General features: G+C 39.1%; 2 protein-coding genes across 6 annotated transcripts in view; one reads left to right on the top strand and one right to left on the bottom strand.

Annotated features, from left to right (window-relative positions):
* The window catches only part of LOC111243723 (uncharacterized), a 38,021-nt gene extending 28,992 nt beyond the window's left edge, over positions 1–9,029 (bottom strand). For both annotated transcript variants that reach the window (XR_015322165.1, XR_015322164.1), the window contains exons 1-2: positions 8,667–9,029; positions 4,791–5,307 (exon numbers count right to left, since the gene is read on the bottom strand). The gene's annotated coding sequence lies outside the window, so the exon portion shown is untranslated. The remainder of the gene's footprint in view (positions 1–4,790; positions 5,308–8,666) is intronic.
* Positions 9,030–9,201: 172 nt separating this feature from the next.
* Pfk (ATP-dependent 6-phosphofructokinase) lies at positions 9,202–24,437 on the top strand. Of its 4 annotated transcripts, none has more exons than XM_086981480.1 (10): positions 9,202–9,855; positions 14,819–14,971; positions 15,290–15,580; positions 15,787–16,047; positions 16,232–16,647; positions 16,764–17,039; positions 17,234–17,458; positions 19,282–19,680; positions 20,028–20,116; positions 20,604–20,977. In XM_086981480.1, the coding sequence occupies exons 1-10, from the start codon at positions 9,774–9,776 to the stop codon at positions 20,941–20,943; spliced, it is 2,532 nt and encodes an 843-aa protein (XP_086837606.1). In that variant the 5' UTR covers positions 9,202–9,773; the 3' UTR covers positions 20,944–20,977. The 4 variants fall into 4 exon arrangements, with proteins under 4 accessions (XP_086837606.1, XP_022645442.1, XP_022645441.1 ...); XM_022789707.2 differs by lacking the exon at positions 20,604–20,977 and adding an exon at positions 23,289–24,437 and having other exon boundaries at positions 9,234–9,855; XM_022789706.2 differs by lacking the exon at positions 20,604–20,977 and adding an exon at positions 20,984–22,457 and having other exon boundaries at positions 9,234–9,855.
* The last annotated feature ends 338 nt before the right edge of the window (positions 24,438–24,775 follow it).

Here is a 24,775-nt window from a genome sequence, read left to right as displayed (position 1 = left end):
TCATCAATGAGACTAAATTAGCTTTGTGGGTATCAAAGAAATGTAGTGAGGCGAAAAACGATAAAATTAAGGCAAAAAAATAGAAGGTTTCAATAGATTTAACTACAAACAGTTAAAAAATACTATTTAGACTATGAGCCATTAGCTTAGACCAGTATAAGCTAAACCTCGTAACGAAAGCTCTAAGCCATTGAAAGATAGGCAGACAAAATATTGTAAAGTGACGAATATAAGGTTGGTTTTGACCACAGACTCTGTTATGCTGCTTTTTTCCATATTACTGAAAAGTGGATGCTGAATAAGGCACTCGCATTAGAGCTGTGAGTGCTGCCTATGAAAACAATTGGCTTCGATCACTATTTAGACCACCCGTCTTGGCCGAAGTGCTACGAAGAACCTCCCTTCACGTACCGTTCTCTTAGGCTGCACTGTGCACGCTAGAGGTTCCCAACCTTTCTGCGACTTCGTACGTAAGTCGTTTACTGCTTAGGTCGTGAAGGAGTGGTGACGACTTGCGTGAGCTAGTACGCCGGCTGTGGTCAACTATTACGTTTTTGTTATGAACATGATTGTATTCGGTCGCTTTCGGTACTAAGCTGCACTATTATATTTAACTTTTTAAACAAAGCCGGAATTTACAGAATCCTATTGAGTGACTGCCAGTTTTCCCGGAACGAGGAGCAGTTCTAGATTATATCGAGCTAAGATTATAAAATGCTTAACGGGAAATCGATAGTAATAGTGCATATATAGAAATCCGTAAGAACTAGACGGTACAGAGAGTAAATGACAGTAAATAAACATAGACACAACGAGGAAGCATTGATGGCCTTACAAAGACATTTATTTGATAGATACATTGTGTCATTAGCACCGCACTTTGTGTATGACGTTTACGGATGCCAAGTTTATGGAGCTTCGGCAAATAATGAATGAGGCTTTTCATAAATTTAGCTAAATGCGACTGCTAGACATAATGTAGTGGGTTTTCAGTTGAAATATTTGACATTGTATATCATTGATTTCGAGGAGATCGGCCTCAGGATGTGAAATTTCCTTAAGGAGTTTCTAGAAAAACGCCCAGTACATTGAAAAGGATATCTGCTGGCGTTCCGTTATAGTCCTGCAATTAAACTGCGGATCACTTTCTCTGTTTGCTGAGTTCATTAACGCTGTTTACGGATTATTATATTTTTAGTTTCTGTACAAAGTAAGCCATATCAGCTTACGCCATCTTTGGCCTAGTGCGTAAATTCGTATTGTTATAATAAATGTAATAAAGAATATCTGATAGCGCGGTTGCTCTAATACATCCTGATCTCATTAAGTTGCAATCAAGTCAAGTGAATTTTTTTCACAGGTGACAATTTAAACAGCTTTCTTTACAGTTTTAGTGATATTTGGACGCTTCGAAATCGTCAGCCTTTCTCAGCCTCATTTCTCGAGTTTAAGGCACATTCAAGTTCGATCAACGCGAGGCAACATATCGCTTTCGGTGCGAACGGAAAACCTCACTGAATTTTTAATAACATATTGGCTGATTCAACATGAACCAGCGAAAAACATGACCTATCGAGTCAATGGATATATCGCAGCACAGGTCGCCGAACGATATTTCGGTAGAACAAAATAACTTTACTAAGTAGCAATTGTCAACTGTACACAAATAATGTTACCTCTTCGACACGAACGCTACAAAAACGTTCGATTCTTTTTCAGTTCCTTGTGAACCGTTTATGATAATGGTGATGATGATAACTTGGCAGAAGTTCTTCTATAGCATGAATTGCAGTTGGTAATGATTTAGGAAATATCTTATATGGGTGCCTAAATTATCTACATACATCATATATAGGTTATATTGACAATGCGACAATGTAAGTATCAAACGCTAAGGTTAGCTGTACGCAACAAATGATATCTGAGGTCGTATCAGATAAGGTCTAGCTGGTCAAAATCCTCTTATACTGTTGTTTCGGCATTCGTTATGGCTCCTCATCACTAAGACATTGCTTCTTATGACTTTGTTCCATTTTCTACCACGATCTCAGCAGTTAATTATCCTTTTGCTGCAGTGAGTTCGACCCAGAGCACGATGGACTGACGCACTTAATATTGTAAAATAATATAGAACAAACAGGTTGACTGGGTTCTACTAAAATGTTATTGTCCAAAATAACGATTAAACCACTTCCTTATTCAACCGCATGTTCCTTAAGCACATTAACAAAGATGCCACTGACTCAAATAAACAGGCCGTTCATATATACTCATTATCATCAGTGCTGGGTGACATGTGTGGACGCATGATTATTGCTAAAGAGACTCACTCATCAGCAAATGTTAAAAGAATGTTCATTTTCGTTCGTAGCGAATACGGCCGAGCTCAGGACTCACGATAAACGAGCAATCTCGATAATCTATAAAGGGCGCTTGATTATCTTTTTTAATACTTTTATGAGCCAGTAGTAAAGTAGCGTTTGAAAGGTGCTCTTTTAAACCTATTACTAGAAGATATCGCAGTGCTGCTAAGCTACATGTACCGAATTTTACGCCCGGTACCGCCGTTAGGCCTTCCATCAGACAGCTGGCTTCCATTACGAAACGAAACGTGTCTTTGTTTCACAGTTATTGAGATATTTACTTGGTAAAAAAAACCGCCTTGGTAAATTTTGATAGGAGCAGGAACAAACACTTTCGCAGCAGCGTGACGCCGAATAGCTTGACCCTCTTTGAGTTTAGGACGTTCCATTTGCAGATATGGAATTTCTGAGAAAGATATTAGGTACAGACACTCTGCAGGAGCAGGGGAAGGTTTCCCCTTTCGAAGACGCAGGTTCGCGAAGCTCGGAGATAAAACTGGCGCTTCTATGATGACCCTTCATTCGTTACTGCAACCAATGGCGTATCGGAAAACAGATTGTATGCTTTCCGTACATAAGTCTATATCGCCAAATATGAATTCGGTACCTCGGCTCTCTGAACGCCACTGTAAATCTTCCCGAATTACTCTGTCTCGCTGGCGATTGTACATTCAGGTGTCGTCCGATACATAGTCACCGACTGAGCCCGCGTGAAAATGATTAGAAAAAAATATTCCACAAATTTTGACGTCTACAAGTATGATTGTCATAGAAGTTAGAAGAACGATATTTGCGACATCTGCCACTTAGATTTTCGGCACCGGCACAATACCTTCATTTCAGTATTAAAGATCTAGATCACAAAAATAGAAAAAGATGAGTTTGAAAGTAGACAAAGCTCAGCTTTGTAAGCTCGAAGATAAGCAGGTAAATGATTTTAATTATATAACTTGCAACATACGTCTGACATTATCTGTATAGACGTATGAGTGAGTACTTCAGCAGTTAATAAAAATATAATGATAAGAACTAATTGCAATCATAAAATATGGTCACGAATTGGGAGTGAAAGCCGTAAGCGACTTCTCTTGATTTACAAAGCGATTTCAATTTAGCAGTTAATTACACTGTACCAGAAGTTCAAGTTAGAAATTAGCCTCTGCGTAAATCAGCATGAGGGCAGGCAGCAATGAGCGAACTTCGTAGAGAAGCACCGTCGTTGCGACCCGTTCGGTACATTCGTTGTACCTGTTTTACGTATATACATATATGTATAATTGTTAATCAGAAACGCATTTATAGCAGTTGTATAATGAAAAACATTTGCTCTAACGTACAAGCAGCAAATGATTATTTAATTTTCAATATTTTAACTATAAATATGATATTATCTCAATAGTTCTCGTCTGATATAAACGAAAGCTACTGCGACTATTCTATAGGAAATTGCACGTAGTTATTCGAAGTTACCACGAGTTACAAGTAACTCAAATGATTGAAGACTAAAACAGTCCTGAATTTAGATATTTGAAAATACATTGTTTAAACACTTATCATTGTGTTATTGTGAACACATCCTCTTGTACGGGTCATCTCGTAAGTCAGCACGCGGAAGCCATAATACTTTACTTCCCTTTAAAGTATCATGTACACTAGCATAATTTCGAATTATTTAGGAGTTGTCACGTTTGCTAGTTGTACCGTCTACGAGATAACGTCTACATTTGCCAAAATAAACTAATTTTTACGCCCATTAGTTTAATTAAATTTAAATTGACTATTATGCGAGGCGAGATAAAGCTAGATGCCAGTTACTCGTTTATGTTTTTGCCTTATCAAAAACTATTTTAGACAACTTTAGACAAAATCAATGGCCAGTTATTTTTCAAAGTTAGTTATAAATTATGGTGTATTGTTGCTCTTGCGTGCTGCCTCAACATAAAATGTAGGTCGTTTTTTAAATCGATCGGTAGTAAATCGAAGTAAACGTGCACTGATATATCATAAGCGTATAAATAGCTAGTCAATGCATAAGCAAATTTTGAGCTTTCTCGAAATTTAGAGCGAAACTGTTCAAAGGAATATACTTACAGACTTTTCGTAGCTTTCTCAAAGAGGAATTTAATATTTTAGCAAGTTAACTTTCTGGCGAAACTGAATCAAAGACAAGTTTCTACTAGTCTTTTAGTGAGTAATAGAGAATGTTGAACAAAAATTGAAGCACTCGTATATAAACGTTTTTGTTCATGAGGAAGCTCCAATGAACTTCTCTGAGAACTCTATCAACGGACCTTGCTGTATACCTTTTCCTCACAACTTTTTCACTAAATAGTGATGAATTATAAACCAATAGGCTTACTTTTATAGTCTCGATTATGGGATAGACGACACATGTATTCAAGTATTAAGAAAATGTTCATTACTTACTTTCACATTAGTAGTCTATACGTGCGTATCTTTATTATTATCATCATTAATTTTCGGTCTTGTTAGTTGTTGCCACGAGCAGCTCCTGTCGTGGTTCGTTTTTTGCTATTTGTCTCGTATGTGTCCGACACAGTTCGCATACAGATTCAATGTACAAGCTTGGTGCGTTTATATTTACAAATATGTGACTATAAAATCGATTCCAGCAATGCAGAATTAGCGAAGATCAGCTGCGGCTGCAAGAGTAGACGCCGGGTAGAGCAATGCTGATTCTGAATCACTTGCGCACGCTATAGTACTGATAGACACAATCTACCATGCAAGCAGGTCGACGACGTCACGTTAATGCGGAAGATGGACTTCTACATCGCTATGGCATCGCTGATCGGATGCTGCCTCAAAACCTGGGGCGCTTCAGGGGGGCATTTCCGGTCAACACAAAATAAACAAATAGGCAAACAGGCCGTAATGTAGAAGGGTCAGTCGTCGACGAACGAAAATAAGCTGCAAACCATCACTGAAATTTAAATGAAGCTAGAATTAGTACGAAGCATACCGATGTTATCGGTGTGCTAAGTTCAAGTTACTATTGGATGGTTCTAGGAACTTCTTGGCCTTCAGTTTAGCTCTAATTTCATATAGTTGCTCTAATTAAAATCTGTCAGTAGTCACACGACATGTTGGACAAACGACGTTACCTCTTGGAATTGCGTCATAGCAGTCGCTGAGGCAAGCCGCTAGCTAAATGGTAAAACGCAGAGAGATTTTGCTTGTTCTGAAAACCACTGAGATCTGCGTCTATTGTTTTTTTTTTACATGTCTATTATAATCATTACCAAATGTTCCTCGCGTAGCTTGCCTCGCGACGCAGTTGCTATCGGAAGCAATTGGTTTCCATTTTATATTTATGAACATACTTCCTTTTCGAACCTTCGATGGACACCTAACCAAAACAAATCGAAAGTCACTTCAATTCTACAACAGCATCGACGGGACTGTTTTTCAGCAGGCCGTTAGTAATACCCGAAACAAAATAGTTCTAAAGATTAAAGTCAAAGTATAGGCTGTACGGTTAGACGCTCGAAGAGCCAATAATGCGTAAGCACTGTTATGAAGGCCAAATAAAGTTCAATTAAGGTAAGAAAGAGATCGTATCGAAGCTGTAGGCGAATAAAGTGATTTTGATACTCATTCAAGTGAGAAATACGACTTCAAACGCTATTCGAGGTCTTTAGATTCAAGTTATTCATCTCATCTAACTATACGGTTTAGGGTATCGAGCGTATTTGAATCGACGCCTTATAAAACGCACATAAAAAATGAAAACGCTGTGCGCGGAACATTGAACTTGAACGGACACCTTTGAAACCTATCTTGGAACAATTTTGTCACTTTCTAAACACTCTACACAGATATAATTCGAACATCTTGTTCTTATCGTAGTACGATTGCTTCATAGTAGCCTTGTTTTTCAACCAATAGGTTCCCTAGCCAAAGTCTCAGAGCGTTTTCCATTACGTTGGACCAGTAGTACCGAAAATGAGAACTCTCTTTTAGATTAGTCTATGTAAATTTTAGATTAGTCTATATAAATTTTAGATTAGTCTATATAAATTTTAGATTAGTCTATATAAATTACTGAATCCAGTTTGCTGTTCTTGCCTTTAAGCCCAATTCAATTCGCTACCGATATGGAGCGTCCTATGAAGGATTAGATAGAGGGAAGTATGTCTACGGCGACTAAAGACAAACAAAGAAAACCCATGTTTTACCACGACGACCAAGGGCCTACTAGGAGGAACTATGAGTAGACCACGTATATTCTAAAAGATGTCACATGCAATATCGGCTATTAACAGATAAAGAGTTTACATTAATATGATTTTTCGGTGCATTAAGTAAATGAAGTTACCGCAGGACGCTACCTGATTACCCCATTATTTATGTGATGAGACTACGGTTTGCGGTACTTAACGGCTATAAAAGAACGTAGGGCTTAAAATACTTATTTTTTGTTCGATGTAACCGCCCATAGTTAACAAACAAGGTACCGATGGTATCAGTTTAGAAAATATAATAAGTAACTGCTACAACTATTCTTGGAATATTATTATGACGGCGGCATTACTCTATTGATAAATAAAGCACAATGACTATAACATATTATATAACAGAAGTAATTAAGCTTCCGTCGCATAGACCTACAATTCCTTTTTTTGTCTGATCCATTATACTAATGTAAAACTTATCTCGTAGATGGAGTAAGTAACAAAAGTATCTGATACAACACCAGCACGCACAACTACTTAAATGTATTTAATGGCCTACGGTAACTTGATATAGATAGAGGTACGATTCTATAGGATTGTGTACATATATATATATATATATATATATATATATATATATATATATATATATATACACAAAAAAAAGCGAGAAGCGAAGCACCGCGAGCTGACTCGCACTATCATCTATAAGGAAAGACGTAGATACAATAACACAATTACGAGCATTTAAAAAACATTATCCTTAGATAATTTTAACTGTTGATGGTTAAATAGAAGTTAGAGTTTAAAAATTAAATAATCATTTTCATTTACTTGTACGTTGTTTTTCATTATACAAATGTATTTCTTCTTGATATCTTAATTATCTAGTGCTTATATATGTATACGTGCAGAACGAACGCTTCGAGTGGGCCTATTGGTAGCAATAACGGTGCTTCCCTACAGAGTTCACTCGTCATTGCCTGCCTTCGTGATGGTTTATGTAGGAGTTAATTTCTAACTTGAACTTCTTGTACAGTGTAATTAACTGCTAAAATGAAACTGCTTTGTAAATCAAGATAAGTTGCTTACGGCTTTCACCACACATCTGTGATGTGGATTTATCTATTAAAATAGGTTCCGGTCACTACGTTATGGTTGGCTTTAAAAGATATTTATGCGCCTATACAGACAACGTCAAACACATCTGGAACCCAGATAATATGGATTAATTATCCTTCTTTTAATTTTAGCACAACTGGCACGAAATGAATTTCTTCGACGTAAAATTGGGTTCTTCAAGAGAAAAAAAAAGTTTTTGCGCTTTAGGCGAGAGGCTTAGACAAGAAATTCCACTAGCATGAAAAAAACAGTTACCATTTAACCGCTTAGTAAAAGTAACGGTTCTTTATATAAAGCTGGTTTGCAAAATGCAAAGTTTGTGGCAAGAATGACAGTGCGCATAGTTTTTTAAATATCTTTTTGAATAACGTCGTTGTTTATTAAGAATACAAATATTATATAGGAATTAAGAATTTTCTAGCACGCTATCACCAGCACGGCTTACACCAGTTCTACAAATATATAGAAGACGACATTTAGCATCCTTTTTTTGCGTATAAGGTTTGTTGAATTAAGAACAAACGTGTCTGCACAAAGGTTTGGCACGCCACCGACATTCACGATGTTTGAAACTATTCGTTGACGAAAACATCAATCACGAAGATAAATCGGACAGGCCTTCTTGAAAACTTCATGTTTTATTTTTGGACAGTCAAAAAGCCTACCGGGCAAGTTTTTGGCAGTTATACTACTCTATTTTATAACGTTCATAACGGAGCGTTTTCAGTTTAAACTTCGTTATTGATAAAAATTGCCATAGAAGTTTTCTTTGGAGTTGTTTGCTATCGAAAGGACCCTGGCGGCTGGAAACAACGGCTGTTAAGTATAGGCAAGCTAGGAAACACGTCAAGTTGGCAATTGGCTATTATAATTGTCATAATATTAATAATAAATTTATTAAGTGTAACAGCTACTCATTGATGAGTGGGAAGCAGATTTCAATTACATCAGTCATCTGTTTTCCCGTTCGCGCAGAAGTACTCACCGCGCGGTGCCTACGAATTCGACCAAGTGTCAGCCCGGTGGAGTCAGCTGACCGGCACCACTCTGCATGCTCTATAAGGCACTAATACCTCTTGCCAGCACACGGCGAGAAGGAACCTCGTAGGAAAGTGACCCTATTCTACGCTGTGCAGGCCCACAGGTATTCCGCTTTTCACTAGCTTTATACAACGCGATCAGCGACCTACCTGCATAGAGAAACATCGTTTTCAACGATAATACGCTAATATGCTTTAATTATTTTATTGACGTGCTATTCAAAAACCCTAGAGACTAAAAAGCCTTCCGGCTCAAACTCGTGCTACCGTTCACACAGCGGCTACAGTGTAACTGTGGCCCCATAGAGATTAGTAATGGATTGGGTGCGTTCGCGCGTGCTTGCCTCCGTAGGACATGGCTGAGCAGACGACAGGATGATGCCCTTACCCAGCCAGTGTGTGGCAGGCCTTTCTCCTCGTTCGAGTCACCACCATTGGCTCTCACTCTGTCAGACGGTTCGGCGCGCCAGTTGCGCCTGTGACAGGCTGATTCGACGGCGGCGTCTAGCTGCCCTTTGTGTATTTGTGAGTGCTAGTTTTACCTGTTCCCCTTTCGCTGAACGTGGTGGAATTGCCTGTCGCAAGGTTTGACCACAAGAGACATCGTCACAGGCCGACATTCAGACAAATGGGAAAAGTACGGCCATAGAAAGATAAAACACTGGTGCCGCGGAGTCTTCCCTCCCTCACACACGCTCCTTCAACAGTCGGAGGAGAAGCAGCCGGAGAAGGGAAAAATAAAACAGCCTGTCCGATCGCTCGTGAGTTTCGACATATTAGTTGAGGGTTCTAGCTGCTACACATAGCTATACGGGTAATAGTTGTGCAATTGCTAGCAACTACGGTCATCTTCAGCAAAGAAAGCGGCACCTGGCGGTACAGGCAAAGAAACCTTCTAAACTCGTTCAGCAAGAGTAACCCTGCAAGCGAGAAGTCAACATCGAGAAAAAAAAAAGCGACTAGGTGCTTACCGAAGCCGCCGGTATAATATAACCGGTCAGATCTTCCTTCAGTAAAGGACAAACGAGACAGAGTAGCTCCAGGCAGGAAACATGAATTCGCGGAAGGGCTTGACGCCTGGAGCACATCGGGGCAAAATAATCGGTGTATTCACATCCGGCGGAGATTCTCAAGGTAAGCCACCCATTTGTAATTCAGTGCTAATGATGCGTGATGCTTGCTAAACACCTATTGATATATAGTTAGATGGTACAAACAGCAAGATTGCTGCGCCTTGTATAACGATTCATATCGGGCGCGTCTGCTGATATCTTATCACAAATTCTTAGGTAAATTTCGATCCTATCACAAGTAATTTGCCTTGATCTCTCGAGTCGGTGTGCCTTTGAACTATCTAGAGATCTTGCATCAGATACTAAGTGTTATTACGTCAGATACATATAATTATTTTCTTATAATGCTGGTGGAAAGGTTCCCAGAACTGAGACGACGAATTACTCTAACGTCGAACAATTCGAGAGTAGCACATTTGAGTGAAGCGTTAATTATTCATTTGTAGCATAGACATCAAACAGGGGTTAAAGTATTCATCAGTTAAGAGCATATGGTTCGATAGCGTACCAATTCGATAAGACAATAACAAAACAAACTAGCTCCTGGAATTGCTAGAATATTGAGTAATTTTTCGGGCCGCTGAATGAGGCCCTTTTTCAAGGTCAATCGAATGTCTTTCGGAAAAACACGCCACTAGTAACCCATGAAGTCAGATGTCATAGCAGCTACATTTACCGATATCAACACATACGAAAAAGCTTACGCATAAAGCATCTCACGTTCGAAATTAAGATTATGCATGTTTTTATAATATTAGACAACTATAGCGGTCTGTAAACGCTGTACGTGTTTGTATGAAACAGAATCTTCAGCGAGTTTATATTATATAAAGCCGGTAACTTAATCCATTATTAATTCACGACACCCATGGGATCAAGTGGTTATTCTGAACCTTGTTACCTTCATTCCCATCCTTCCATCTTTGAGTTAGAAGACCTATTGGTTGCTTGTTGTATTGACGTTCTGGCGGAAGTCAAGTGGGCGATAAAACGGTGAAAAAGTTTAGCAGTGACTTCTAAACTTACCGTTGAAACGGGACGTCACAAAACTGTAACCTTGCCCCCTCTGTTCGAACGCGGGCTCTTTCTCGGTCAGGCTCGGCAATACTGTGATAGGGCTAAAATTATTACAGTTAGAAATTCAAGGCCAAGCTGGATGATCGGCCCTATTGGACCGTTTGTCGTATTGATATCCGACTCCCGGTTCAAACTATCGCATAAACTTAGTCAGTAGAACACAAGTTGATCAATAACTGTTGCAGGAAGCTCGGAAGAAGAAGGTTGCTGTTCAGACACTGACAAAACTTTTCATAATGAACTCTACTTTCAACTATCCTAGAATAAATCTTAAGACAACAATCTCCAGGCATGTATGAATTAGTGATGTAATTTACTGACCGAAACAGTCTAGCGTCCGTCATCAGATGTCCGATTCGTTGCCTGCAGCACCTATTAGTACTATCATAACTACATTAGGGCAGCCTAGTGTAAATTACTGCTACAGTTTCCTCTGATCATCGCCTTCTTATTTCTATATCATTCGGACAGTTGGGCCCGTTTTTTTTGACTTCTTGTTTGGTTTCCGATTAGTTAAAAGTTAACTCAAATAGAACCTTTATTTTTGTCTGAATCCTTTCTTGAAACTTTTCTTTCATTTGAAGTATTTCTAATATTTGTTTAGTTAGTAGAAACGTAGCAGGTAGAAAAGACAAGCTGTAGATTTCGTAATGGAGTAGATAGTTTTGCAAAGTAGTGGTCATTTTAATTAGGAGTATCTGCGCTGATTAAGTAAACCTCGAACATGGAGAAACATTAAACCTACCTACCTACCTACCAATACTGCTACCTAGAACCACCTCTAACGCCTGTAACGGCTGACTTCGAAGTGACATACGATCGCTTCCAGATTAGCAATCACAATCAGTGAAGACGGAGTGTATTTGTAATGGCGCTATTTTTCCGTCGCCGCCTCCACGAAATATTCATTGTGACGTTACAGGTTTCATGTTTTATAACCGTTTGATCAAAGGCAGGGATGAGCCATATATTTTACGTGTTAGCATTTATCATGTCTGCCAATTAGACGATAACAGAATCACAGTTTTCCCTTCAGTGTTTCGGATACCGTATATCGATTCGAATGCTCAACTTACAACGGAACAAGTAAGGTTCTGACCCCCCCCCCCTCGATACGTCTAATTTGTGCTCTGTCGCATGGCGCGTGCTATATAAGACAGTAATTTCAAATGTTTTTGCATTGCCAAGATACGACAAATAGAACAACAACGGTACCAGCACTTGATGCATACAGAATGAAGTCTCTATAAAGAAGAGAAAACGTAAAGCATGCAAACAGTGCAACTTCCTATCTCTGCGGTTAATTCTGCGGAGCAATTTATTGACTCGCATTCATTCATTCATTCATTCTATTCTATCTGTTCGTACCTTATCTTGCTTGTGGTCCTATTCCGGACAGTAGCCATCGATTTCAGGAAGAAAGCATTTCTAAACCTGCGAAAGTAAAGGCAGCTTCTTGGTGCAACCTACCCACCCTTTATATCTATTACCGTACTAGCTTCTTTCATGCTGAACAAATAACGGTATGCCGTCACCACAAGCTTCAAGGGCAAACAAATTATTCCAGAGAACAACGACTGTACTGTTATAGTGGTTGTTCGCGTTATTATTGCTTTAGATCGCATTGGGATCAGCCTGGAAAGATTTCGTTTGTGATTTCCGCAGGGCAAATGATTGTTATCTCACCCTTTATCAACCCACCAACATAGGCCACTGGGCGTTGTTTTATTTATCTGTTAGTCACCCATGTGGTCATTCCTGCACTAACTATTATAACGTTTCATGATATGTGCCCTGTTTGTATTGTCAGTTACGTACATGAAGCGTAAAATAGTGGACACTTTTTCATGGGCATGGTTGTTTCATTTTCAATCGAAAAATACACAGCTGTTACCGATGACCTTCTACCATTTAGATAGTAACCTATTTATCCTACCGCTGGGCCTATAGTCTCGAAAAGTAATTTCAATATCACGCTTGTTTCTGAACGGCTCTTCTACTCACTCGTTACTGAAATTTAACTCTTGCACCATTCCTTGTGGTGTGATGTCAAACGCTGGCCTAGGTACATTCATTAATCTTGGCAACGGAGTTTACCATAGCCTCTACCGTGAGTCAGAAACACCATAATCTGTTAGGTGTATTAGGGTGGTCTCTCGCCAGTTCGGTTTCATCAATCCACTGATGTAACCGTCTAGAAACATCATAAACGCTCGATGTCCCATCAAAAAAAACAAAGATTGATGCAACAATGAGATTATTTCGACGTTTTTGCTTTCAATTTTCTTTCAAATCATATGTATAATTTAACTGTATTTGATGAACAAATACCGTATTTTTGTATACAACAAACGTGAATGTTAAGATCCAAAATCCACATTTATCTGTTGGTCACCTTCGCAATGGGTCAAACAGAAAGTTCATTTCCATGTCCGTTCCATGTTCCACGTCCTCAAGTAATAAGTTTTTCTCTGTTCTCTGAACACAAGGTGCAAATAGCGAACTGTTCTCGTCCCTATAGTTTCAAAATGGCTAACCTAATATAGCGGATTCATATATATAACTAATCACAGCTTTTCAGAATGCAGATACGCTATCGTTTCTTTCTCGCATCCTCGCTACTGGATCAAAAAAGTACCGATAGACACCGGCTATTGTCTGCTAAAGATGTACTCGTACGCGGGCCTGCGGCTTCCCATTCGCCACACCTGTGTGCTACCCGCTTTGTATTTTCTAAGCACCTTCGCGTGGGTATTTCACGAAGAGTCAGTATACTAGGAGAATGTACAGCTTCGTGCTCGGACAACAGAGGAAAAATTTTACACCTGGGCGCCTAGTCACAACGACTACGGAGAAAAACGTAACAAATGCGCAATAACTATGCTGGAAGAACCAAACAAAAGTTTACATGAGTCGCATTGGACCATCTTGAAAAACGGTATAGAGACGAAAGGGCTCACACGAAAAGCCTGAATTTAGAGCAAATGTAGACTTGTCAACACATTCCATCGGGCAACATTGCCAAAACTCGAAAAATTCGAATTTCCTCAAATGCTTCATTGCAAATGACGTCACGGTCCATGGGTATTACGTGAAGAAAATCGCTCAATTATCGCTTCAAAGGCAACTGAAAAATGCTGCAGGATCGAAAAACTAACCCCTTTTTTTATAATCTTTTTGGCTATGGGAAAGCTGTACGTTATAAACTTTTACTGAGTGGCTTTATACTTTAGTAAAATCTCGGATAATGCTACCTGCGAAGTAGATCTACGTTTTAGAAGAACAAGTCGTGGATTCCAATCCGTAATTATAGACGGACTGATACAGCGCTATAAATGTCACGTTTTTTTAATAGAAAAAATACAGCTTACATAGCATTTTCTGTTTCCGAAGCTCAGTAAACACCTAAAAGAAAAAAGTTGATCATCGAAGGAATTCAGAAAAAGAAAAAGGGGATATAAACAATTCCTTCAACGAACCGTTGTAAGGATTAGAAGAAGCGATGGCGGAGACGCGTTAAATCTGGAGGGGCTTATTTCTATAGGGACAACAAGAATTTGAACGACTGGAAAATCTGCAGTTAATACAAAACGGTTTCCATTACTTTTTGGCATAGTACCATTTACAACGGCAAGGGGAGAGGAGTTACGGGCTGTTGCGTGTACCATAACTCTTTTAAGCTAACGAGGTTCGAAATGTCACATGGAAGCTTTCACATGGAAGGTTTGATCTTCATTTGAGTGCTTAAAGTCTAGTCGCGAACTGATCAAGTCAGTAATTCTATAAAAGCAAAGACGTCGAAAAATGGATTAATGTACCATAAATATGTTACTTTAGCTTATTGCTTTGAATGGTACGTCAATCACTTCGGTATATTTTACTCGTGTTGTCGGAAACGCTATATAACTATCATTGTTGCAATGTTTTCTTTTTTACGGTTCGTAAAGGTATGAATGCCGCGGTTCGCGCTGTGGTCCGAATGGGCCTGTACCTTGGCGCAAGGGTATTCTTCATTCGCGAGGGCTATCAAGGAATGGTAAACGGAGGCAACATGATCGAAGAAGCTACTTGGGTATCCGTATCTGGCATCATCCATAAAGGTTAGTTATTCCTTTTCTGTTCTGGCTTCGTCTTTTAGAGTCCTCTTCATTGGACTATCACGGATAGTTAAGTACATCCCGGTGATTATTCTACATTGATTGTTGTAGGAAAGCACCAACCTGGCTAGCATACTGTAACCAGTGGCGTTTAATTTAATAAAACAGGATACACTTGACTATGAAAAAGCACTTGTGTTGGTATTAATAAAAACATGCATGCGTGTACACATAATTAAAAGTGGAGTAATATTAATATTTACGATATTAAAAGGGGCGCTTTTATTACTGAATATTCTGCGTATTGTGGTATTTGATAAGGTGGCACTATTATCGGATCTGCACGATGCGCAGAGTTTCGCGAGAGACAGGGCCGTATGCGGGCTGCCCTAAACCTTATTAAGCACGGCATCACGAATCTGGTGGTCATCGGAGGAGACGGTTCTTTGACTGGTGCCGATCTTTTCCGTCAAGAATGGACTTCATATCTCGATGAGTTTCTGAATGACGCGAAGATCACTGAGGAGGAGCGTCAAAAATGCTCACACCTGCACATTGTGGGCATGGTCGGTTCTATCGATAACGATTTCTGCGGAACTGACATGACTATCGGTAAACTGTTATTTCTCCACTCATGATGCTTAAGCTGGGGCTTCATGTGTGGGTTTCAGTTCGCAAGTTTATTCGTGCAATTCATTATATGCATTTCTTTTCAAATACGTTGAACGAAAAAAATCCGTATTAAGAGTTAACTAACATTTATTTTAACAAAGCCGACTAGCCCTAAAATAGAGCGTTGTTCGTCGTTTCTATTGTAGGTACGGATTCGGCCCTGCACCGGATCGTAGAAGCCGTGGACGCGATCGTAACGACAGCTTCCTCGCATCAACGAACCTTCATTCTTGAGGTGATGGGCCGTCATTGCGGCTACCTTGCTTTAGTTGCCGCCCTAGCGTCCGAGGCGGACTTCGTCTTTATTCCCGAATGGCCACCTGAAGGTAACTGGCAAGAAATCCTCTGCAAGAAGCTGATTCAGGAACGTGAAAGCGGCCAGCGGCTAAATATTATTATTGTTGCAGGTACGTACAGCGGGCTAGGACGACTGACTTCCAATTAGTAAAGGAGTAAGCAAATCGAGTAATTTGTAAACAGCCGAAAATACTAGAAAGGAAATGATAAAAAAGGAGAGGCCGAAATCGACAAAGTGGTATAACCCTTACGTTTGAGCTAACGTTACAAATGCTTTCCTGTTGCGTTTACCAGAGGGTGCCATGGATCGTGACGGTCAACCAATCACGGCAGAAAATGTTAAAAAGGTGGTGGTTGATAGGCTCCAGCAGGACACCCGAGTGACAGTGCTCGGCCACGTACAGAGGGGTGGATCCCCTTCTGCATTCGATCGAGTGCTTGGCTGCCGTATGGGAGCTGAAGCCGTAATGGCGCTGTTCGAGGCAACGCCAGACTCTGAAGCCTACGTTGTATCACTTGCGGGAAATCAATCAGTCCGGGTACCGCTTATGCAATGTGTCCAGAAAACGAAGGAAGTTGGAAAGTGTATGGCCAACAAGGACTGGCAGAATGCTGTCAAATTGAGGGGCACTTCCTTCGAGCGAAATCTGCTCACGTACAAAATGCTAACCCGTCTTAAACCTCCCAAGATCGCTTCCGAAATCAAACAGGTGGGCTAAGAAATAATAAGACATAATAGGCTTGGCCATATTAGTCGGTGAATTACGATTATATTCTGCAGTGGCTATTCTTTATAGATTATATTGGCGATTATTGAAATTTTAAGGGGCTGAGATTGGCTGTGATGCATGTGGGGGCGCCATGCTGCGGCATGAACGCCGCTGTGCGGTCCTTCGTAAGGAACTGCCTCTTTAGAGGCGATACAGTGCTGGCCGTGCACGAGGGCGTCGAAGGTCTTCTAGAAGGGAACATCAAGGAAATGCAATGGCAAGATGTCAGTGGCTGGGTTGGACAGGGTGGAGCATTTCTAGGAACCAAACGTACACTGCCTGATAAGCACATGGACCAAATAGCAGCTAACATCAAGAAATTTAACATACAGGTTCGTATTGATAAGTCAATTCTAATAAATTGAAACTCTTTCTCTGATAATAAATATTCGCTTCTGAACCATTAAATTACAGTTAGAGGCAACATTTGAGCATCACATTCGCATCGCATGAAAGACATACAGGTTTAACATCGCCACCGAATTATGATATATAGTAATTTTTAACTGAATTTTAAACCTTTTAGGGCTTATTAATAGTTGGCGGCTTTGAGGGATACCAATGTGTACTGCAGATGGCGGAGGGTCGGAGCAAATATCCTGAACTATGCATACCCATGTGTGTGGTGCCAGCGACCATATCGAATAACGTTCCCGGAACTGATTTCTCACTTGGAGCAGATACTGCACTTAATGAAATAACGGAAATCTGCGATCGTATCCGTCAATCCGCTCAGGGCACCAAAAGAAGGGTACGTACCCGTATTATGTTAAATAGGCACGCTTTGGTTATGTCATTGACCTAGTATCATTGATTTAATTCGCTGATCTTACTTCTAGCTTAACCTAAACCACAAATCGAGCATAGAACAGCCATCTCGTTGCGGTTACTCTATCTTATCTAACACAGTACGCTCTCGCTATTGCATTATCAGCCGGTTCTAATATGAATTAATTTTATCTAGATTACTACATCTAGTCTAATACGGGCTGTGGCTTTCCGAGCTTTACAATTATTCGCTTTAATTCTCCTGAGATCTTGTAGCACTAACTACGTTCTTTATCGCTATCTCTTAATAGTAATTATATTCTTCAAATCTATTAGCAACATTTATTCCGTTTTTCCGTTACAATTTCTCGAATAGTCCTGCTGAAACAACATTCCTCGATTTTAAAATTGGCAATATAAACTCAAACAAATTTTATTACATTTGTAATTATATAATAGGTAACTTGATGAAATCAAGGTGTATAGCTTGATTTCGTCAAACCTTGCACCCATTCTTTTTATAGCTATTCGCGTTCTCCCATTAAAACGTTGTTGTAATCCTGATACGCTGTTGCACGCATCCATATTGTAACTTCCGTACCGCATTTAGTTGCTCACTTTGTAAAGCTCCGAGAAAACAAATAATTTCCCATAAATATTTTACAAATTCTCATTTATTGAGCGAATCGCCAAAAAAGTAATTGACTTGGAGGAACAAAATAACTCTGAATAGAGAATATTAATCTAATTGAAGAAATAAATCATCTGCCGAAATGGTTCATATTCCATTAGCGTCCCGTGGGAGAACAAAATTACTTCCAGAAAAACTGTTCATTTCATCTATGAATATGTTTATTTATAAACCATTTCGGGAGAGACCACCATTGCACGTAAAAATGAGAAAAAGCGAAAATTACATTGTGCCTATTATGCAGGATCACAACTTTCGATTATAAACGTTTCCCATATTTTCGAGATGGTCAAACAAGTCGCTAAAAAGATCCTTCCTTGAATCAGCATTATTTCTTGTGGAAGCAAAAATCTACCTCTTAAAACAAAATACTCGTTTAATCAAAAAGGAAAACTATGTTGAAATTGGAAAAAATATCCCAGGAAAAAGTATACATATATACTTGAAAAATATATAAATTACATGCCGCGATGATTGACGTTTCGCCAACTCTAAACTATTTGGGTAAAGATCAAGATCTTTTTATTTGATTTTTTTACTGATATTTTTTTATTTGATCGCTAAAGCAACAAAATACGAAATATAGACAGTTTGCCCTAAACCTTATCATTTGGGCCCGTTTTGTAGAATGTTTGCATAAAAGAACCAGCAAACTTTTCAAACATTAATTTTTCTTGGTGATGATTAATGCTTGTTGCACATATTGCTAAATATGAACGACTCGTCCAAACGAGATTTCTTTGAAAAAAGTATTCCTCCGATTAGGTTCATACCATTACAGTTCACTGCAGAATAAAACTCTGGCACCCCAAAGGAATAAGTTCAATATAACCATTTATGGGGTTGATTTGGGCCCGGCAGACATACACATGGACAGATAAATAGATAGATGCATTTAATAGTATAGTAGATAGGTTATTATTACTGTTCATAGAACAATTTGAATAAACGCATTGCTCTTGTTTTTTTTACTGAAGAAATCACGCTCTGAGGAACTCGTTTAGTAGATCTTTGAATGGTCGCATATAGTCATTTCAAGGGGATAGTTACAATCTCCTTGCATTCACTATGTGTACGAATGTGCGCGTATCTTCGTGCTTGTGTGAGTATTTCAGGTGTTTGTTGTTGAGACGATGGGCGGCTATTGCGGTTATCTAGCAACTCTGGCCGGCCTGGCCGGGGGAGCCGATGCAGCATACATTTACGAGGAAAAATTTGGCATTAAAGATCTCATGGGTGACGTCATTCATATGCAGGCTAAGATGTCCGAGGGCGTTTCTCGAGGCCTAATTTTGCGTAACGAAAATGCCAATCAAAATTACACAACAGACTTCATTTTTCGGCTTTACTCTGAGGAAGGCAAGAACATATTCACAACTCGCCAGAACATCCTCGGTCATATGCAGCAGGGAGGAAGCCCGTCTCCCTTTGATCGAAATTTTGGCACCAAAATGGCTTCCAAAGCAGCAAACTTTCTTATCGAGGCACTTAGCAAGGGACCTGCGTTCTGCAAGGTTAGAATATATAGCATCTTTATACCTAGAAACGCTATTTACGGGCTTGCTTCCACGAGGCCAGCTTTGATAGGGCTGAAATATGTTGGCTTGCGCAACTAGCTAAAAGAAGTTTAGCAGCGGTGTTAGGAAACCTATTGGATTACATCTCGACTAGCCAGCTTAAAGCCCAGTGGATAATATAATATATATATATATATATATATATAATACTAAGATAAACAGCTGAATAAACTCAACGTTGAAGGCAGGCCAAAAACCGATATTAATTATTGACAATAACTGAATCGCTTCTTACCTTCGTTGTGCCAAATAATAAGTCAGACGTTGCACTTAATATATTGTAGACTCAGGAATCGGCAGTTCTGCTTGGTCTGGTCCAGCGTCAATACAGATTTACGCCGGTTCAGGAATTGCAAAAGGACACCGATTTCAAGTAAGTATAAAATCATTTTCATAGAATTTTTTTCCAGTGTTTTCAAGTAACATTACGCGTTGTTGTTTTTACTTGTTTTTTCAATAACATATCTCTTAGTTATAAATTTCTGATGATACACTTATTTTATTCTTTTCTATCCACTGTTTTTGCTTTCTCATCCTCTATCCTTATATGTCCTGAACCTCGCTAACCATGCACGGCTAACTTTTTAGTATGAATTTAAAAAACACTTGAAAAAATTTGATCCATATACAATTCAGTTCAGAATATAACCATACATCCAGTCAAACCTATTTTGATTTATTGCGGTGAATGTTAATTGTTGTTATTTTTGATGATTTCCTTATTGGTCTAGTACCTAAGGTAGCGTGTGGCTTTTCATATGACTCAACTTAGGTCTCGGCCTGGCATGGTGTGATAGATGTCACTCTTTTATTTGCGACCCCGGTGCCCCAGTTACGAGAGCAACAAACTATTTTATTAGTTCCAGCTGGATCCGCTGTGCGTGTTTGCAGTCGCCAGCTGGCGAAGTAGACCCTGATAGCCTGCAGCAGTCATCCATGTATTCAGTTATATTTGAAAAGATGTGCCCGATTCAGATTAGTACGCTAAGAGTTTATACGCCAAGAACGCATCCGATAGAGATGCACAAAGCATGCTTTGCGCCAATCAAGTGCACGACAGAAGTGAGGCTTGAATGTTCGTTTTGCTCGAATAAATTGTTCGACGACAGTGAAAGCCGTTTACGACGAATAAGTCCTTGCGTCCTAAACTACCAAAAAGCACGTACAAAGCTAAAACAAAGCACAGAGACTAATATATAGTTTCACCATGAACTTCTTTCGAAACTTTCCCACTACGCAGAACCCGACTACCGCGCGAACAGTGGTGGCTCTGTCTGCGGCCGGTTCTCTACACCTTGGCTACATCAGTAAAGTACTTGGAGAAGTCCGCTGATGAACGTAAACGGGCGGCTCTGTGTGTAAGCCAGTCAATCGCCGAAGATATCGCCGAGGCTTTATGTGATGAATCGTGAATGGTGTGCGAAAATGATCAGGACTATACGTCTATGTTTTGGCCTTCGAAAATTTTGGCCACATGTATCAGGGCTTTATGATGTTTACTAGTCATTTTATTCAAAGGATGTTAACATATTTATTAGAATTCAGAGTTCCCTGTTATCTCGTTTAAATTTTACTTTAGCTTTATTTAGAGATAAAGCTGGCGATACGTACTGCTTTTTGTCGGTTATTGGATTATCACTGGGTTGCTTTAACTTCATTTAGTACACAGTCAGATTGGCAAAAGGTCATGGCATAAGTACAACTTATTAACATTTTATCCTGCTCCACTTACAATACATGCTCTTGAGTATGAAACTATTGTCGAATTGTAAGATAAAAAATATGATATAAATCGTGATTCGCGGATGATCACGAATCTTATCGCGCAAATATGCAAGCCGAATTTGCAGAAGAAGTTCAACCCATCTGCATAAAATTTCTTATGGACACCCAGATATTGCCACGGAGGAGGACAACTTTACGTGTTATCACACCTTTGTGTCCGCCACGGTTCTGCGACGGCGGAATGGTACTGCACTAAGTAAAACGTATGGATAGTACCTTGTGCGCACACGTAGACCGGCATGCTGTCATGTCTTACGTGGACTAAAATAATACGTAGTACGTAGAAAAACATGCAAGCATTATATATATGCTGTTCTCCGAAGGAACTTTGGAATATAGAAATTTCAGGTTGCATAATTTACATTAGTTCACGTGCATAAATATGTAAGAATCAGATGACGATTCAAAATAATTACCGTTATACTCTTGTAACAACGCTTGTTGAAGGTCGCGTGCAAATGCTCTTCATGCACTCCGAAACAAGCAACCGAAGCATCATCTTTCTACTCAAAGCCTGTAAGGTCTATCTCTAAGTCAGGTGTAAAATTTTTGAGCAGTCAGCAAGCGCGCATACATCAAATATCACATTAAAAGGAGGAAAACACATGACCATTTTCGAAATACCACACGCTACATCGATTCGTATGTACAAAATATACCCAAAAAGGATCATACACGCTAAAATGAAACCTTGATGTTAAGGTTATTACAACGACCCGAATACGACGATAATAGATGCGATACCACGGAAAAAAGAGCATCGCTGTTGCAGAAGAAAAGACTAGAACAGAAGCTCTAACGCTGCTCAATCCTAGTGACTAATGACCTAGTCGAAGCGGCGAATATGTAGCTCAATCAGATTGTGAATGCCGAAATCATCTGTCAAATGGCCAAACAATAAATTAGCCGACATCTCTGAGTTAAATCAACGCGTCTGTCTTATGTTGAGCATCAATCGTCGTAAGAATATGTAGCTAGATGCTTTCCGTACTTTCGCAGAACATATGATCTCTATTTATCTGTCTATCCATCTTAGAAGCATCCGGAAAGCAACAGCTCTACAGCCTCTTCTGGCAGCCTGCTGCATTTATCAAACCAGGTACAACATAATCTTTCGCATAACTGATGTCCCCTGATTTCAGAATTAATGAAGTCTGATTGACTGTGAAATAGTTTCAGTTCAAAAGTTATAATAAAGCTGACTCTGACTCGCGGGGCACAATAAAATCGCTAACAGTATTCATTGATGCCTCAAGTTTAATTATGAAATGGATGTGTGGTGCCTACACATAATACGTATGAGCTAGCAATAATGACCATTATTTATTATTGAAAACATTAGCAAACGGCTTAGTATTATTTTAGTAAACGTAGCCTGCGTACCACTGAAAAAAATCACTATACATTCAGGCTCAGGCCATACCTGATTCTCTGATTTCCATGATTCTCTGCGAACTGTTTAGCTGTAAGCCTTAGCTTCTGTTGTCGTAAGGTTCCATTTCAGGTTAATGCTCTACACGTCACAAATTATATCAACCTAGACGTCAAAAATTTTGTGGCTTTAAATGCAATAACAGTACAGAGAAAAGGGTGGTAAACAGTGGAAGCGAGGCTACTAGTTGCAACGTTCGAAAAACATTGATGATTTCTACACATTTTATAGATGAAATGAGGCAATTGGTGAAACTGTACTTCGCCCCTGTTATGCTGATCGCCTGAAATAACACTGATTTGAAAAAATAATTTGTTAATTATTACAGAGCGCGTGTATCTCGAATTTCGCCGTGGTGGATGGCGCTTCGTCCGTTGAATCGAATGCTTGCTCACCATTGCGTCGACGCCTGGAAACCTGAGTTAGCTTCGATTGCCAACCTTCACGAAGTCATTCGTACTGAAAGCTTGTAGAAATGTACTACAACTGTTACTAGATTGACATCAGGCCTGACTTGCATAAAAACTGTGGCATGCTACAATAAATTAATATTAGAAAAATCGGTTGCTGTTAAAGCTGTTTTCCATTTTAAGCCGATTCTAAACGAATGAAATATAAATGCAAGCAACAACGCTCGTCTTGTAGAATCAACGCCAGATCAACCTGCTTTACAAAATTTTTAGCCTGTGTGCTAACATGACGATATTACGACGAAGTGTTTGAGACTTCCCGTAATACCGTAAGGTCTAGGTATCATCATAATAAAAGGTTAGAAGAGTTAGACAGGAAGCTGCTGTTGTTGTTGTTTTCTTGAAATTATAACTAGTTTGTTTCTTTATTAATAATGCTTTAGCGGTCTCAAAAAGAACTAAAAAAAAAAACAGGAATTAATTGTAAAGTTACCTGTAGCCCTAAATATATGACAACGTTTGCGATGCAGAATATATTCTGCTTTACTAAAACTTCTGTTGGCATGCAAAAATTTCTTGCTGTGATTTATCAAAATAATATGAAATAGGAAAACCGTGGAATCGTACGCATTGACCTGAACGAAATTGTATACAACATTATTTTCAACCAAAGGGACACCTTAGACGATTGCCTTCAATAGACGATAGAGAGGTTTCAATAAAAAACTACGAAAGCTAGGCTTGGTTTTTACATTGCGTAGCACCAATATAAATATAAAATACATTAATCGTATGATTTACCGTTCTCAGGAAAACTACAACGAAATTTATCTCGATAAGTACAAAATGGCGAAACTGATTTGGTGTCACATGAGTGATCTTGATTATCCAAAAAATATAATGGCTACAAACCGATGTGTTCAGACTGACGACCTCTTTTTGAGAGCTCCGAGTGCGTGTTTCTTCGTCTACTATTATAAAATCGTAAAGTTTTCCGGAATGTCAACATAAATCGTTATCTCTTCAATAAAAATCTGACAATGTATAAGATTAAATTGCCTCAAAAATCTGTGTTTAGTATGTTCAATGCCATCTATATAATTACCTATTGATATATACGTGCGTTTTATTTAAAATTAATATTGGTAGAATTCAGTTGTAAAAATCAGCAATGCGGCTACCCAGCAAAAATAACCTATTATATATAACAACATTTCTGCTAAGCACGCCTAACTTTAAATATTTCAGATGAATTCGTTTCGGTATGCGTTTTTACGTAACTCACCTTCGAATATCTCTGAAAATGCATGAACGAACAATTGGGAAATGGTACATTTCGTATTTTCACATGTACATGCAGAAAACAGCAGAGAAAAGAATCTAAGACACGAAATTACGGCGAAAA

The sequence above is a fragment of the Varroa destructor genome, unplaced genomic scaffold, assembly GCF_002443255.2.
Source record: "Varroa destructor unplaced genomic scaffold, Vdes_3.0 BEIS01000002.1, whole genome shotgun sequence".
NCBI classification, from domain to species: Eukaryota; Metazoa; Arthropoda; class Arachnida; order Mesostigmata; family Varroidae; genus Varroa; species Varroa destructor.
The sequence above is the reverse complement of the archived record's forward strand: the minus strand, read 5'-3'. Positions and strand labels throughout refer to the sequence as shown.

What these genes read in the sequence shown, in the direction of transcription:
- Pfk (XM_086981480.1), top strand. Translation starts at nt 9,774, where the DNA reads ATGAATTCGCGGAAGGGCTTGACGCCTGGAGCACATCGGGGCAAAATA. An exon ending in TCGCTTCCGAAATCAAACAG is followed by an intron (nt 16,648 to 16,763) that starts GTGGGCTAAGAA and finishes TGAAATTTTAAG; the next exon opens with GGGCTGAGATTGGCTGTGAT. An exon ending in CTCAGGGCACCAAAAGAAGG is followed by an intron (nt 17,459 to 19,281) that starts GTACGTACCCGT and finishes TGAGTATTTCAG; the next exon opens with GTGTTTGTTGTTGAGACGAT.